The following is a 13,474-nucleotide window of genomic DNA, read 5'->3' as shown; positions in this document are numbered from 1 at the left end:
CTAATTAGCAGCTCAACAAGATCGTTAGCTGTTGAACGAGGTGTGGCTTTGTCAGGGCTGGAATGAAAGCCTACAGGACGGTAGACCTCCAGGAACAGGGCTGGTTGCCGCTGGCCTACGGGGAAGGCCGGACGTCACCGTTCCCCTGCAGCCAGGGGCCACTGCAGGGCACTCAGTTGAGTGACTGAGTTAGGCTGTCATGCCTAAAGTCATGTCCATTTCCCCCACATTTCCCCCCCCAGGGGATGAGGGAACTAAGTGAAGGTCCCAACTCAACTCCAGTCCCTCTACTGTCTGAGGGGAGGGGGGTCCGGCATGGGACCCCTCGGCTGGGAGGGTACTGTGTACTGTAGGGGGGCCCCTTTCGCCTGCCCAAAATTCCGGGCAGGCTGTGCCGTGGGGTGAGGGAGAGGGCTGCAGCTCTCTCTTAATCCAGCAGCGGTTTCTCTTAATCTGTCGCTTCCGGCCGAACGCAGGCCATTACAGCTGAAGCAGCGCTAAGCCCTGGAGATATCTGATCAGGGCGTTCCTGGAAAAACACCCGTTTTTAGCCCAAGAGCTTAAAGCTGTGGAAGAGCCACGGCACGGGGACAGACGAGGGGACGGTGCGGGACGAGGGAACAGTGTGGGGCAAGGGGACGGTGTGGTTCCTGGGTCTGGAGAGAGGGGGCGAGCCCTGCGCATTGGGCAGGATCCCACACCTCGCCCAGCCCAGACCTGCAGAAACCCGGCACCCTCCGGAGAAAAGGGCCTTTTGTCCTCACAGACCAGCCGGCGTCCCGTTTAAAGGTCGTACTAAAGTTACAACCTCGCCTCCCTTTCTCTCACAGTAGGGAGGGGAGGGGGCTCTCAGAGGGGACAACACTCAACCCAAAAACAACAAAAACAGAGTGCATAGCGTTCCCCCTCTCCCCAAAGGAACGCCCTTTATGGACTCTGTGGCCAGAATAGCATTAGAACAGCAGCGGCAACGCTATCAACTCAATTTCCTGTTATTGGAGCATTCCAGAGACGGACCGGGACGCTCTGGGTGGTTACCGCCGGCAACAGCAGCCCCCCCCTCCCCCCCCCGGCCCCGCCCCTCCCGTCCCTGCCAAGACAACAACAGAGAAACAATTCAGTTTCCAGAGGCTCCGCTAACCGTCCCAAAAGGCGCGCAGAGGTTTGGAAACCACCGCCACCCAGAGCCCGGTCCGTACCCAAACGCGGCCCCTCTGTTCGACGGACGTGCGGTGCCAGCCTGTATCAGCGTAGCGCCCGCCACCCAGAGCCCGGTCCGCACCCAAACGCGGCCCCTCGGCCCGACAGACGTGCGGTGTCAGCCTGTATCAGCGTAGCGCCCGCCACCCTGAGCCCGGTCCGTACCCAAACACAGTCCCTCGGTCCGACAGACGTGCGGTGCCAGCCTGTATCAGCGTAGCGCCCGCCACCCAGAGCCCGGTCCGTACCCAAACGCGGCCCCTCGGCCCGACAGACGTGCGGTGCCAGCCTGTATCAGCGTAGCGCCCGACACCCAGGGCCCGGTCCGTACCCAAACGCGGCCCCTCGGCCCGACAGACGTGCGGTGCCAGCCTGTATCAGCGTAGCGCCCGCCACCCAGCGCCGTCGTGCCCAAACACGGCCCTCGGCTCGACAGACGTGCAGTGCCAGCCTGTATCAGCGTAGCATCCAACACCCAGGCCGGTCCGTACCCAAGCGTCTCGGCCACAGACGTGCGGTGCCAGCTGTATCGGTAGCACCCGCCACCAGGCCCGTCCGTACCCACACGCGGCCCCTCGGCCCGACGGTCGCGTGCCAGCCGTATCGCTGTAGCGCCCGCACCCAAGCCTCCCCGTATACATAACCGGCCCCTCGGCACCACAGAACGTCGGTGCCAGTGTATCAGCGTAGCACCCGCCACCCAGAGCCCGGTCCGTACCCAAACGCGGTCCCTCGGTCCGACAGACGTGCGGTGCCAGCCTGTATCAGCGTAGCACCCAACACCCAGAGCCCGGTCCGTACCCAAACGCGGCCCCTCGGCCCGACAGACGTGCGGTGCCAGCCTGTATCAGCGCAGCGCCTGCCACCCTGAGCCCGGTCCGTGCCCAAACGCGGCCCCTCGGCCCGACAGACGTGCGGTGTCAGCCTGTATCAGCGTGCTGAAGGGGAAGCGGCCATTTCCTATCGCTGCGCAGCACTTCATGTACTATCACACACACACAAATAGAGCCTGTGTATCTCACTGCTTCAGCACGGACGCGAGTTCAGCCGGCGCTATACGCAACATTCCAATGACTTCATGATGAATAAAAGAATTCTGCTCATATTTCGCAGTCAGAACACCGTCTCTATCCGAGTTTCTATCTGAGTTTACACACACACCGACGCACCAGGACCTCGCTTTAAACTTCTCATCTACTTATTCTATCACAGGGAAAACCCCAATATGAGGCCCACGGAGTTTCGCTTTTTAAACAAAGACACGGCGTTACAGCTCTGCTGTGCGTGCAGGACACAAAGACAAAACTCCCCTCGGGGTACACATAAACACAGGAAACTCCCCTCGGGGGGGGTATACATAAACACAGCACAAACTGGGGTTTGAAAAATATCTGGCATTCCTCACAGGAATGTGACAGCGAGGAGAACAGCCATGAGAGGAAGACAGCTGCTGTCCAAACAGAGAAAACGACGAAGCACGCTGCTCATCGTGCAAACTGCTGGAAGTGGAAATCCAGGAACTACGAGTGACTTCTCCAGGGAATATTTTGCAATAAAAGTCGAGCAATGAGAAGAACAGGAGCAAACAAAAAAAACACACAAATAATACAGAAACTGAAAGCAAAAGAAATATATACAGACACAGACCCAGACACAAAGACACACTCACACACACACAGGCACACACACACACACACACAGACACACAGACACATACACACAGACACACACACACACCACACGCACAGACCCAACCACACATACACAGCACACACACACACCCACACCCACACACACACACCACACACGCAGACCGCACACACACATACCACAACACACACACACACACACCACGCACACACACACACCACCACACCAGACGCAGACACAGACACAAACACACACATACACAGACACACACACACATACATAGACACACACACAGACACACACACACACACAGGACTGAGCTGTCATTGTGCTGTTGCTCTCAGCTCTATGAGGCAATCTCCATGTTGCCACGCCTGTGTGGTGACTGGTCAGCGAGTCGTGTAACAGGAAGTGGGCACAAATGAGATCCACACCGACGGGCAGAGGATGCAAACTCAGGCTCCTCCTCCTCCTCACTGCTGTCAAAACACACCGTCTCATTCCGGCCACACCGGAAGCAGCACCTGTTCCGAAAGGAGCTCAGGCAGCGTGGGCTACACCTGACCCCCCAGTCAAAATGGCGCACCAACAAACGCAAAGCACTTCAGCAAAAGCCTGAGAACTGACCCTGTTCTTTTAGTTAACGTTTCCCGGAAACTTCCCCCCAGACCGAAAGTAACAGAGAGAGAAAAAAAAAACAAAAAAACATAACAGTGGTATCACGGGTCCGATTTCGCAGCTGAAAGAGGCGTCCTGTGGTATTAACACATAGATACGAGGTGTTGAATCAGACTGCCCCTCTCAGACAAACATCGGAAGAGGGAAGGGCAGAAACACTGCGTGACCCGAACCCAGGAAACGCAGGACGGTGATAGAAAAAGCTCAACCCAGCCTAGCGGAGGAGCTCATTAGACAGAAAGGGGCACGGAAGTGCCTCTCACAATGACCTTCAGCTCCTGAGATACGCCTCGGTCTTCACCTTCAGTAAAGCAGCTGTGAAGGAGGCTTCAGATAGCTGCACACACACACACCCCCTCGCCCCGCTGCGAACCGGGGGCACAGGAGGGCCGAGATGGGGGGGGGGGCTGCGTCGCGACTCGCCGTCCTTATCGCGATAAACCAGGGGTGCACAACAAGGGCCGATCCATTTCAGGATCCTGTGCCAACATTTATTTAATTAGCCCAATCGCATCTTGATCTGACGTGCGTATAAGCACCAGCTACAGCCGCAGACTACAAGTGTATCCGAGAGATTTCACTGTGTTCAAGTGCGGGAGTAAAGCAGTGTAGTTTTACAGAGCAGTTAGAAAACTACATCTACGGCAATCGGTTGGAACAAAAACCAGCACACAGATCGGCCCTCCAGGACCGGAGTCGCGCACCCCTGCGATGAACGCGGCCTCTCTCGAAACAGAAGAGGCATCCCGCCCCAGCTCCCGGTCGCTAAAAGCCAGGGGAGCGGTGAATGTTTAACACTGCAAAACGGCCCGTCCGCCGCTGAGCACTGAAAGCTGTGTTGAGAGCGCAACTCGTTTCACACTAACGCGCGCAGGAGGTCAGGAAGGGAGCGGGCAGAGAGAGTGCCCAGAGTGCCTTTCAGCCGCACCGCCGCGCGACTGGAAGAGACAGCGCTTCACGCGACGCGACGCTACCGCTACGCGACGGGCAGCGCTGCATTATGGGCCGAACGCACGGACGCTCGAGAACGCGCTCCGGCTGCAGACACTGCAGCCAGTACACCGAGTTCCAGTCGCGGAACACATATACGGAGGGGGGGGGGGGAAAGGAATGCTGGCCGTCCAGCTTAATCTTTCATGGAATGCCCTTGTTTGGACTACCCCGTGTGAATTACTCAAAACAAAAAAAAAAAGAGGGTCTAGCAAAGGTCAAATTCACTAATTAACATCGCCCCCACCAAAATAAATAAATAAATACATTGTAATATGCCTCTATTCCACAGAACGACAAGCAACCATATTACTCGCACACACAGCTACTCACACGCGTACACACACACGCGTGCACACACATACACACGCACAGTTACACGCGCGCACACACACGCGCGTGTACACACACACACACACATACACACGCACAGTTACACGCGCACACACACACACGATAAACAGTTAAAGCAGGGATCAGAGGCTGAACACTCACCGCCATCACCAGCTCGAACGGGTGCTTGTAAACCCGAACCGGGGACTGATATTTTTGCACCATGGTGGCAGTCTTTCCAACGGTGCCCACAGACTGTAAAGGAGAGAAGAGCCCACAAATTAACTTCACTTAACAATAAAGGAATAAACATATGTAATGTGCGTAACTGCATTGTGTGTGTGTGTGTGTGTGTGTGTGCCCATGTCAGGTGCCTGTGACGAGGGTTCAGTCTGTCAGTGTTGGACTGAGGTGGAGATGCAGGACAGTGTCATTCCCTTTAATCAAATGACTGCAGGATCTTCACTGACAACCTCTGATCTAGTCAAATGAATCCGATTTACGCCTTCGACACCAAAGATCAAAGCCAAAGATCGCCACCACAGAACCTCCACGTATTCCACATCTACAACACTGCAGGCCTTAGGCAAAAATAGAGATACAGGAAGGAAGCCATTTTAAGATGAAAATCATGCCCGTGACCTCTGGTAGAGTAGATTAGTGTCTAATGAACTGTGGTCCCTGGTGCACGTATCGCAGTGTGTAAACTTGAGACTGCCTGAGGAATTCCACATCAACCCAGAAGTTTCCAGGAGAGTACAGCTGGTTAGTGGCAGACTCTCGCTGTGCTCTCTGGTCTCCGGACAGAACGAGCAGAGGTGATGACGAAAATAGGGTTATTACAGAAAATAAGGTAGTGCCTGATGTTTTAAGTGAAAGATGAGTAATCTTCATTTACGCAACCTTACAAATATGTATTACATAATTTCCATGTTAGACCCATTCTGAAAACACGAATGGGGATTTTTCCACAGTTGCTACCCCCAGGCAATTGAAATTCTGTTTGTCTTGACAGTCGTAAGGACAGAAACATGGTTTGTTTACAATATACATGTTGTGCACAGTATATCCTTAATAACTGCTTTTAACATGTTAAGACCCGCCAAGTAACTGCCCGCAATCCGCCCTCATTACATAACTGTGACGGAAAATAACAATCCTGTTGATGGTATTCTGCCCAATTTTTTTCTGCAGTTCAAACTGGCTATTACCGAACACTTCAACATTAATGAGCATAACAAGCAATTTTGTTGGCTCTCAAATAAACAGTCGTTCAGTTAACCACGTAAATGCGATGTCATTTTCCCTGCAGCTAAAACAGCTGGACACATATGACACAAACGAAGACGTAAAAAACAAAAACGAGAAAGTCGTATCAGTTTGATCTTTAAAAGTGAGAAATACGCGCTTTTCAAATAAAATCGTAAATAGCTTGGCTACAATTGCCTCAACTCAAAATTCACAAAGAAATTAAAAACGTGTCGTGGAACTGACAAGACCCAGTTTGACTTTTAGTTATGAATTCATAAAATAGAGCTCAACAAATATAAACAAGGGCAAGTGTTTTCATCACATGGGCATGCTTCAATCGAATCTAAAGTTCCGATAACATACTTGTAATGCCAACTTCAAAATCAAAGCAGTTATGATGCGATAAAATGCACTGGTTAACCCAGTAAGCCTGACGGATTCAATACAAGCAGTAGTTCGTGGCTTGATGTTTATTTTACTCGAAAATACACCAGGGTTACTGTAACGTTGCTACCTATTTTTTCCGTAGATAACAGCTGTTTTGTTACTTTTCTGCCAACTCCACTGAAAAATGGCTAGCAAGCGCCACAAGGTTCCATGATACAAATAGATTACACGTTTAAATTAGCTGCATTATGGAGCTTTGTCGCGAGGGTTGGGAAGCTGGAACAATTGTAGCCTTTCAACTACTAGTATCCAGTAATGGTGGTACGTTAGCCAACGTAAGCTAGTTTCGAGCCGGCCAACAAGCAAGAAAATGCACTGATTCCCGTCTAAAAGATGGTAAATTCAAACGCTAGCTAACTGGTCACAAGCTAGAGTTGTGAACTGGCTAGGGTTAGCTGGCTATGGTTAAACAGATTTGTTCAACTCACCTTAAGCGTTCCAACTGAATTTCTTTAAAGAAGTTCAGAATGTTGCCTTCGAACCGTTTCGATTATTTTCCTCCGACTCTTTTAGTTATTCCGCGTACATATTGGTGTCTTCATCGCCGGCTGTCACACATATCCCAGGCTCATTGTGGACAACGGAAGCCGCTCGCCCGATTTTATATTTTCCGTTTTGAATGACAGTTCAAACGCAATTGGAATGTAAAAGGAGACGGGTTTTGTACATACAGGCCTACTGTAAGTGCAGCTAATCTAAGTGGTGTACTGTACGAGAATGGTTTAAAAACAGTCTCCCTCCCCCTCTAGTTGACGGATTGTTCTCCTCCTCTTCCGCTTTTTAATACGAGAACGTCCCTACCATAGACGCACAGGGTCGCGCACGTAAAATGCTTTGTGTAAAGCGGTTAGCGTCGCTGTTACAGTCCTAGTACACGTGACCGCGCAACGACACACGTGTTATTTTTCCTGTATTTTTATTTATTTATTTTTTTAACAGGTTGGCTTGTTGGTTAATGAAATTAGTTTATAGAGCTTGGCATAAAATAATCGTATCCAAATATAGGCAATTTATCCAGGCATATAACATATCTTGTAGGCCTACTTTAATTTGCAATACAAAGCTAAACATTTCGGGAAACAATGCTAGAACAGTCTGTACCCTCCTCTGTTCCACAGCCAAACTGAAACCGAAGACAAGCCACAGCTACTTCGAACTGCAGTTAATAGTTTAACATTTCTCATTCTAGACTACTACACACCTGTATGTTTTTATTTATTTTTAATAAGGAAGTTACTCCATGCAGGCCTGTTCATGATGGGGCAAGGTTAAAATATTTTTATATGCGAGACAATATAGGCTACAGTTATCCCTCAAATCATACATTTGAGATAGCATGGTCAACAATACTATTATAGCATAACCATTAAAAATAGATCTTATTCGCATGAGTCGCTTAGTTTCATTACTTAGTGTCGGCTTTTACAGGTCATCTCTAAACCGTCACCTTGTGGCTAGCGTCCCCCTTTTCCCTTCACAAACGCAGTTTGGAAAAATAGCGTCAGTGCTTCTTGAACTCAAATTGTGTTCTTTGGAAAGATAGCGTCAGTGCTTATTGAACTCAAATTGTGTTAAGAAACACAATGCATATTTCTATTTAAATGGAAAGATATTAAAGAAAAATGTTGATTTAATTTTGGATATTAACTTCAGATCATTAGTGGACTGTGCATTGCGATTGTCCTGCGCCATTACCATTCTTCAGTTTGAAGACATTTTTATTGCACACCCTTTTAGCCTCTCGGAACATTTGACAAAATATTTGTATGATCCATGTGAAAATGGGTGAAAACTCACGGGCAATTATTCAACTCATGCTCAAAACACTCTACAGCACGCCAGAAAATCCAATGAAAAGACCCCCCCAACAGATTCAGTTAAAAAATTAAAAAAAATTAAACAGAAAGGACGTTGATAGCTTTATATGAGCCAAGTGAACCAGCCAATATTACCTTTAAATCTTTTTTTTGTTTTGTTTAATAGAAGCTTAACTGATAATGGTTATTAAAGCAAGCATCGTCTCTTTGGTCAACTAATAGGCATCCATGGAATTTAACATTTGCTCATTCACTTCCCCACAAACAACCATCACTGGTGTCAGACAAGTGGCCCACAGCCTGCAATTCATATAAAACAGCCCATACAAAAATCGCAGACAAGGCATAATACAAGTCCACACACAGCACTCACTTAAACCACAGAGACAAACGTTCCATCAGCGACAAAGTGAACACACACACACACACACAATGGAGTGGGTGAATGCAAACAGCTACAGCAAAACCACAGAAGACAGAATACATAAAAACTGAGTTTATTGAAGCACATTAACAATTTATTAAATCATGTGAAAAAATAAATGAATTCTTTGTCCAAAGTGAAACTGGGTTTACAATCGGTCATTGAGGCTCCATTCACATGCTAATTATGGAACCAGCTTCGGATGGCTAGGTTTGAGAAGAAACTGATATTTGAAAGACAAGTCAGTGTTGGTCCAACTGAAGACCCAGTCAACCCAAGATTATTCACACACAGAAGAAAAAAATTTATTCACTCGAATTTGAAAAGGCACTGTGCAGCAGAACAAGTCTTGTCAATTTTAGTATGTAGCCACTTGAGCGTTTGGGTCAGAAGCAGTGGTTTCATTCTGGGACTCTGGGTGGGCACTACTAAAATGTGATGTTAAATTTTTAAATATTTTAATACACTAGGACAACTTGCAAACCTGGAGTTTGCAACTTGCTGAGCCAGTTGAGACTGAACAGCAGGGAACGCACACCACAGACCCTGTTAGTCTGGCTGGGGGCAACGACCCCTCAAGGCAGCAAGATGGCCTTTACCCTGAGGAAGAAAGGCAAAAGTACAACATTAATCAAAATGAAGTGGGGAAAAAAAAAGACAAAGCACATAGACAAGGCATGCCCTAAAACAGGCCTGGATTCAAATACTTTACTGATCTTGTCTGGTGTACTGGAACCAATGAAATACTCAAAGTGCAAACCCTGCCTTCTGGTCATTTTGGCACACTCGATTACATCTAGGCAAGATCAAGAGCACAGAAAAGTATTTGAATCCAAAACAAACACGCATATGACCCAGGTCTGCCCTAAAACAAATCTCTTAACTCACGGTAATGTATTCCGTACACCCCGTGTAAAAAACAAACTGGGTTTGTGTGCAGTATTATACATGAGCATAACAGCTGGATCAATGCTCACACCTGCTACTGCCGAGGGACTCCCGTGTCCACTCTGATATAATCTGGGTCTGATGGGTAGAGCTCCAGCAAACTGCCGGTCTGGCTACACTGCAACTCTTGCCCATGACCAAATCCAAATCAATATTTAAAAAATAAAAATAAAAAATAAAAAAACCCACAAGCCACTTACCAGACATGCCAGTTAGGAGATGTGATTAGGGTCCAATACCACCTCACACTTTCATTATAGGCACAATTCACACAAGGGCTGTGTCTGAAACAGCTTACTTGTCTGCTCTTGAGTATACAAGTAGTATACAACGGGTATACTCAATAGTTGGCAAGTAAGCAGCTTCGGACACAGCCATAGCTTTACAGATCATCTTCATACTTCCAGTTCGGGGGACGTCTTCTGGATAACCAAACCCTCAAGACGGTAGGCCCACTAAAAGAAAAAAAGAAATGTAGTCTTAACACTGTTAGTGCTATTCAATGCTTTGTATAGAAACAGTTACAGCAGTTATAGTACAAGAGCAACAGTATTTCGCCAACAAACCAGGACAGTGCAACACAGAGCATGCAACACTGACTGGACAGCAACTTTACATAACAGCACCAGCTGAAAGTTTAATGTGAAACGTTTCCAAATGTCACCGGATGCAAAAGAACCTTCCTATTTGAGCCACAGGCGCCCCCTTGCGGAAAATGCTTTCTGCAAGTCTTCCATGTGCGTAGTGTCTGCAGTCGAATCAAGATTTCCTACATCCATTGTGTATTCCATTTGAAAAACCGATGGAGGTATTGACGAGATTTTACAGAATAACGTTTACTCGCAATCTTGTTTGGCGTCAATTGAAGTTGGTATTTGAGAAATGCGTTGGGGAAAATAAAATTCCTGAACATTTGTTAAAGTAACTAGAAAGGAAATTTAACCAACTTAGGTTGCCATTTAAATACACAACTTAACTGTCGCAATTTCACCGAATAGTAGCCAACTAGCGAACATTATGCCAATATATATTGAAAGAACAGGCTGCGATCACTTAGCAAGCTAACCAACTACAATAGCCTAGATTAGAACAAGGCCATTACAAGAGACAGTCGAAGACACCAAGCAAGGTGACAAAAGTACACGTAGCTGGCGAAAGCTACTTGGCGTAGTTTTTGCAGCGTATGCAGCTGGGTCAGTGGCATTGAAATAATAAAAACAGTTGGATTGTCCGTAAGAGGACAACGGTGCCTAGATAAGCATTATTCAGAAAGCGAAATAAGGTTTATTGCTGATGCCAGACCATAAAACTAGCGTTAGCTTGCAGCGTGCAAAAGACAGCATCGTGGATAGCAAACTTTTTTCCCCCTTACCTACGATTACTTCCGAACCGTCCATGCCCTGCAATTCCAGATGTCATCTTAAATGCAGTCTAATGACTAACTGCACTGTGATCGTTCAATTAATATTGGACCAGCGTATCAAATTACTTTCGTTGAGAACAGAATGAACATCTCTGAAAATCGAAACCGACCAACAGCGATACCTTCGCATACTTATCCGAGCGCGTTCGTTCTTCTTCTTCCGGGTAGATTGAGCTGCAATTTAACTGATGTTCCGCCTTACGAGTGCAGCGAACACAGGTGCAACTGACAAGCGTTGATGAAAAATATATTAAGAAAAGACCCGATGATGAACAGAGAGTATATCATAAACACATATTATAGTCAGTTCAATTCAGTTGTATTTTCGCTTAACAGCGTTCAGAAAATTTCTGTTCTGCAGTTTCTCAGATAGCTGTCTGTTCGCTGGCATCGTTTGTGCATATAGCGGTGGTTCTCAACCTTGCTCCTGGGGATCCTCGGTGCATGCTGGTTTTCGTTCCAACCACAGTTGCAATCCCAGAATTTTGCGTTTATTATGCTATATTGCAAACCATTACAAAGGAGGTGGAATAATTTATTAAATTAAAGGCTGAAGTGAGTCATTTGGCTCCTAAGTGGTGAACGCGTGGACGCATGGGCGCTAAATGTTAGTATATAGATATTCAAAGACAAATAATGAAGAATTTAAACAAAACAAATTATAAAAAGCTGCATCATGTTAATACGTTTAAGGGAAATAAATATGTAAACGAACTTAAACACGTGTAGAACAACCTAATTAGGATACTATTAAGTTTGATCCGTTAAACAATTGTTACCTTTTTAAAAAAATAATTGTTGTGCAATATAACACAACAAGCGCTAAGTAATTTATTTATTTATTTTTCATGTTATGCATAGCTATTTCTGGCATAGGCTAATATGGGCAGAAATAGCTATGCATGGCATGAAGAATAAAATCCTATATGTTTACTTTGGGCTTATTAAGAAAAATTAACAGCATACTAAATTCTGGAATTGAAACTCTGTTTGGAACAAGAACATGCACAGGGGGTCTCGAGACCGAGGTTGGGATTGAGCAGCGAATTAAGTAGCAGGCTTGCTACATGTAAAATCTCTGCGAAGTTATTGCAGAAAGCTGATGGTAGAAAAGTGACAGGTGAATAATGAACTCTCCATCCATCCATCCATCCATTATCTATACCTGCTTATCCTGAGCAGGGTCACGGGGAGTGCTGGAGCCTATCCCAACATGCATTGGGCGAGAGGCAGGAATACACCCTGGACAGGCCGGCAATCTATCGCAGGACACACCCCATTCACTCACTCACGCACTCACGCTCACACACTCATACCCATGGTATGAGAACATGCAAACTCCACACAGAGAGGCCCCGAGCTGAGATTCAAACCCGCAACCTTCTTGCTGTGAGGCAACACTGCTACCCACAAATTAAGAATTTCATAAAGAATTAATATCTGCAGGCACGTATTAACAACACGTTAGTTTACATATGTGAAAGCTTTTATATTTAGATAGTATACCATCCTGTGATTCTGCCATACATTTCCATAGCCACATTAGCCGCCCAATGAATTAATGAATGAATAAATATTTTGTCATACTGGGATCTAAAATATGATGGCAAACAACAGCCACATTTTGGACCCGTCATTTGTGCAGCTGCATCTCAAAAATCTGCACAACCGTAATTGCAGGCCTATCTCGTCACGGCAACGCCCTGTCAATCCAAAACCTGGGCTGCCGGCAACTAGACATTTCCCTTGCCAATGCCCCAGCACCCGGCACAAGGTCAGTCACGGTGCCTGACCAATCAGAGTGGTTGTTTTTACACAACAAGTGTAACGGTGGAAGCCCTGCCAGCTGAATACTGGCCTCTGTGGGAGATGCTATGGATCGCTGTTTATTATCCCTTGGGATTACTGAGGCGCTGCTGGCATTCAGTGAACCATAGAGGATTTACTGCCGCATAGATTAGCACTGGACAGCCCCCTGAGAGACCCCAGGGCTGTTAACTGTTTATTTGTCCAATCTATTTAAAATTCTGAAGGCCTGTCAGGTTGATTGATACAACATATGAGTTTAATATGCAAATGTATATTTGCGCATTGAAAGAAAACAATCAAGAATTTTGTGATGTTTTATGAAATATTAATGTTGGTACAACTGCCTTCAAGGGCCTGATTTGAGTCTCTACTCAACACCAGACCCTGTGGGTTGCAGTGCCTGCAGGTACTTGGTCCAACCATACTGTACACCACCTGATTTCACAAATTACTCTACATCCTTGGTTCAGGAAGTAAACACATTAGTGAAATCGGCGGGTGTAG

General features: G+C 46.8%; 1 protein-coding gene and 1 long non-coding RNA gene across 3 annotated transcripts in view; both read right to left on the bottom strand.

Moving 5' to 3' along the window:
* The window catches only part of si:dkey-237i9.1 (SEC14-like protein 1), a 38,512-nt gene extending 31,162 nt beyond the window's left edge, over positions 1 to 7,350 (bottom strand). Inside the window, 2 exon segments of the mRNA XM_064324320.1 lie at positions 5,014 to 5,106; positions 6,978 to 7,350. Of these exon segments, the coding sequence (XP_064180390.1) occupies positions 5,014 to 5,076 (63 nt within the window). The 5' untranslated portion in view covers positions 5,077 to 5,106; positions 6,978 to 7,350.
* A 1,497-nt stretch (positions 7,351 to 8,847) lies between these two features.
* Positions 8,848 to 11,711, bottom strand: LOC135249065 (uncharacterized). 2 transcript variants are annotated; one of them, XR_010328552.1, is made up of 4 exons: positions 11,582 to 11,711; positions 11,111 to 11,386; positions 9,939 to 10,193; positions 8,848 to 9,390 (listed from the first exon to the last, which is right to left on the bottom strand). It is a non-coding gene; the product is annotated as an uncharacterized LOC135249065 (long non-coding RNA). The 2 variants fall into 2 exon arrangements; XR_010328551.1 differs by lacking the exon at positions 11,582 to 11,711 and having other exon boundaries at positions 11,111 to 11,569.
* Between the last annotated feature and the right edge of the window lie 1,763 nt (positions 11,712 to 13,474).

Source organism: Anguilla rostrata, chromosome 2 (assembly GCF_018555375.3).
Source record: "Anguilla rostrata isolate EN2019 chromosome 2, ASM1855537v3, whole genome shotgun sequence".
In the NCBI taxonomy this organism is placed as follows: Eukaryota; Metazoa; Chordata; class Actinopteri; order Anguilliformes; family Anguillidae; genus Anguilla; species Anguilla rostrata.
Note: the sequence above shows the minus strand (reverse complement) of the source record. Positions and strands in the feature narration are given on the sequence as shown.